This window comes from Myripristis murdjan, chromosome 14 (assembly GCF_902150065.1).
Source record: "Myripristis murdjan chromosome 14, fMyrMur1.1, whole genome shotgun sequence".
NCBI classification, from domain to species: Eukaryota; Metazoa; Chordata; class Actinopteri; order Holocentriformes; family Holocentridae; genus Myripristis; species Myripristis murdjan.
This window is the reverse complement of record NC_043993.1, coordinates 19,977,686-19,981,655: the sequence shown is the minus strand read 5'-3', so window position 1 is coordinate 19,981,655 and position 3,970 is coordinate 19,977,686. Positions and strand designations below refer to the sequence as shown.

Genomic DNA, 3,970 nt, shown 5'->3' with positions numbered 1-3,970 from the left:
CTTGAACTTGGTAATACTCATCCATCTATCTTTGCTTTTCTTTCTTTCTTTCTTTCTTTCTTTCGTTTCTTTTCTTTTCTTTCTTCTTTTTTTTTTTTTTACTGGAGCTTTCAGTGCTATAAAAACTTTCCAGGTGGATATCTTGAAATTGAACACAGTTATAAGTGAATTTATGTCTCTGTGGTTATTTTGATTTTTGGAGTGGTCATTGTGCGGGAGGCAACCACAGGATCATTCATGTTACTGCTGAAACAGATTATAGTGAGGGGGTCTAGCAGAAAACCTCCACGGTCTAAGTCACACTGTATAATCTTTCATACACTACCTCAAAAGCGCATCAGATCTTTTTAGGTTACATTACTAAAGAGTGTCGGGGACGGTTCTCTCATATTTACATACAATGTATGAATTAAGCAAAAAAAATATATATATATCCAAGTCGTTTAAAAGAATATTTCCCCGGAGTTGCAAAGTGTTTTGGTTTTGTTTTTAGACAGGCGCACTGTGGGACACACCGCCGTGCTGGTCTTCTACTCGGGTCCTCCAGCAGCCGCCAGACGTCTTTACCGATCGCCGGAAAAGTAGACGAGAGATTCAACACTTGGTTTTTATTTTTCGATTCGGCAGTATTTCATTTTCAAACCTCACACAATGGCATTAGAAACAGTTCCTAAGGACCTCCGCCACCTGCGGGCCTGTCTGCTCTGCTCCCTTGTAAAGGTAACGTTGGAAAATGCTGGAAAGTAACACCAATGCTAGCTCTTCTGCTAACGCTTTAGCAGCTTCCACCGCTCTGTTTGGCTTTCTGAAAAGTGCCTCACGCCTGAATTTAAACACTGCTGTCATGTCGACCATGGACTGCTGACACACTGCTGAATCATTTGGAGGTGCAGTAAGAGAGTGCATGGGCACAGAGGGATCATAAGTGTTCAGTTTTCCATCCAGTGTAATGTAAGCTAACTCAAAATAATGTTAGCCTCAAAATAAGGCCTCGATTAAAGTGGCATTTTCACCCCAAACATCTGGAAACATCAGTCTGTCAGTGTTTTATAATGTGGAGGTAGCTAAATGAATGAGGTATTTGATGTGTTTGAAGTTTCTTGTTGCAAAATACAAACACTGAATATTGAAAGACTGACAAAAATAAATGCATAAATGTTTGATTGTTTGTTTGTTTTTGTCAAACTAATGTACCGGTGTCATATTTTGCTTGCCTTCACATTTTCATGATTTTCAAATAAAAGTGCTGTGGACAGTTTGATAAAGTTGTAGATGTAAAGCACCGCTTGTATTAGGGTTAATTCTAGTCAACACTGTGTCATGCAAATCAAACAAGTCGGTGCAATAATAGTGACTTCAGTTTCTGGAAATTTCTGTGTAGATTAAAACCCACTAAGTCAAAGCTGAATAGAGAAGTATCAGTAGATATATTACCTTGCACTGCTCTTTTTACCAACCCATTCTGACACTAATGTAAGCAGAGGTAGTTTGGATTCCCCCCTCCCCCAGTCTAACTTGCATTTGAAGTTAATTCTTTTATTTGTGGTGATTCAAACCAGTTACAAAAGTCTTCCTCCATGTCTTGCTCCATCAGACGATCGACCAGTTTGAATACGACGGCTGTGACAACTGTGAGTCCTACCTCCAGATGAAGGGGAACCGGGAGATGGTCTACGAGTGCACGAGTTCTTCATTTGACGGGTAAAGACCGACATGTGTTTTCACCTTGGTTATGTGTCCAGAGCAGCTTCCTGTTGTGCACTAACACGTGTGTGTGTTCACAGGGTGATCGCTATGATGAGCCCCGAGGACAGCTGGGTGGCAAAGTGGCAGAGGATAGGTAAGGACGCTCTGACAATGCTGTAACATTTAGACACACTTCATGGTATGAGTGTTAGCAGTGTTGATGATGGGATGTTAGTGGTTTGTCTTAAACCTTTATAGCCATGCTCAGATACTGTAGAAGGCAACAATAACACAGAGAAATATCCACGCCAAGTGTGTTGAGTACTCGGTGTTTGTTAAACACATGCATTCAGGCACGGGCGGTGTATCAGTATCACACCGACATCATCTGGGATTTTGGGTGTTGCAATATCATGATCTTGGATCTGGAGCCCAACGTTTCCAGAGATACCAAACATGTCCTGCTGAGTATAAAATGATACACAAGACATCCAGATATTTTGTATATGATGTAACGGTGCAGCCATAACACGTAGAGCTGCAACAATTAGTCAAATCAATTAGTTGCAAACTGTTAAATTAACCTCCAGCTATTTTGATAGTTGATTATTGTAGAGTCATTTGTAAGAGGAAAATTTCCAGATTCTCTCTGGCTTGTGGACTGTTCGGTCGGAACAAATCAAGACACATGAGCACGGCACCTTGGGCTGTGGGAAACTGTGATCAACCTTTTTCACCATTTTCATTTTGTGGACCAAATAACTAATCCATTAATCAAAAACATAATTGACTGATTAATCGATGAGTTGCAGCTCTAAATAATAGTGTGATGTAGCCTCAGTGAAGCTGTGCAGCCAGGAGAAACAGACTATTTATTTGACATTGTTGTACAATATGGAAAAAAGTTCTTAATTCTCTGTAAATACATTGGTCAACTTGATCACATAGTTGACCTGATAAACCTGGGCTCTTTTCCAAATTATTTATATTTTTATATTTTGTTTCCTAATTTACAGGCAACTTCAAGCCAGGGGTTTATGCTGTGACAGTCACAGGACGGCTACCTCCAGGTCAGCTCTCTCTGTCTCGCTGCAGTAACTCACCATGTTGTTCATTAAAAGACAGGAAATGTCTGGCTGTGTTTGAACTGAAATGACTTAAACAGCATTGTGTGCACATTTACTGCTGTTTGGTCATGTAGGCGTAATGCTTGCTGCAGCTCTGCCTCCTACTGACGTTTCATTTTCACATCCCTCCTCAAGGTGTTGTGCGAGAGCTGAAGAGCAGAGGGGTGATCTACAAATCCAGAGACACAGCAGTGAAGACATAAGGCTGATTGCTGCCTCTTTACATCATCCGATTGGTTACATCAGAGCAGCAGCATCCTGCAGCCTTGATTCCAGGCAGACAGCACACAAATGGAACTGATTTTGTTTGCAAAAATCAAGGACAAGTACTGCTTACCTTTCCATGTGTCTGTGGTGTCTAAACTTTCAGTTTTTGTAGATTTCAAACCTGTCTATGTTGTGACTGTAGATAACAGGATGGGTGTATATTGGGAAGTGGAAGAGAGTTTTTTTTCCTGATTTCTTTCATTTATTTGTGCAATTGATGGAGAATAAAGATGTGTTGTTGTTGTTTTTTTAATTACAAATGCTGTCGTCATGATATGATGGTTTGTTGTCAACAGTGATGTTTCTGCAGGTGCAATGAGGTTTCACTAATGAAAGGCAAGGTTTTCATTCCAAACAAAAACTCAAGTAGCTGAGTTCACTGAGGAGCACAGCCTCACATAGAGAGGAAGAGCATATTTACGTGGTAATTTTATTATTATTAGAATAATTTAATTAAATTATTATTTTTTTTTTAGATGGTAAACCTGCACTCTGTGGCACCTGACTGCGTATCCCTGCACTAGTCTGCATGGGCCACTAGATGGTGCTTATTACTACACATATGGAACAATTGCAGTACCATGTATTGCCATTAGGGGGAAGCATAAGCCAAACTATTAGTGGTAATTAAATCCTCTTCAAAATAGTCAGTGTTGTTCCGTATGGCCTGTGTTTCACTTCACTGTCTCATATGAGTTTCCCAGTCAGAAAGTGCCTCGTAGGCTCAGTATCTACTGTTTCATCAAACCATGGCCTTTACAGAGCAATACTCTGGCTTTATAGGCTGCCATCCTGCACTGTGCGCAGCTTGGTGTGGCTAGTCTTGTCTGGCTTCATTTGTCCCTCAGGTGGTGGTTGATGGGTCAAGGTCATTCACCCTGAAGGCTACG

General features: G+C 40.7%; 1 protein-coding gene across 1 annotated transcript; it reads left to right on the top strand.

Moving 5' to 3' along the window:
- Nucleotides 1-532: 532 nt before the first annotated feature.
- Nucleotides 533-3,340, top strand: supt4h1 (SPT4 homolog, DSIF elongation factor subunit). The gene is made up of 5 exons (XM_030068022.1): nt 533-720; nt 1,595-1,701; nt 1,785-1,840; nt 2,703-2,756; nt 2,949-3,340. Exons 1-5 carry the CDS (start codon nt 652-654, stop codon nt 3,014-3,016), a joined length of 354 nt encoding a protein of 117 aa, XP_029923882.1. The 5' UTR covers nt 533-651; the 3' UTR covers nt 3,017-3,340.
- The last annotated feature ends 630 nt before the right edge of the window (nt 3,341-3,970 follow it).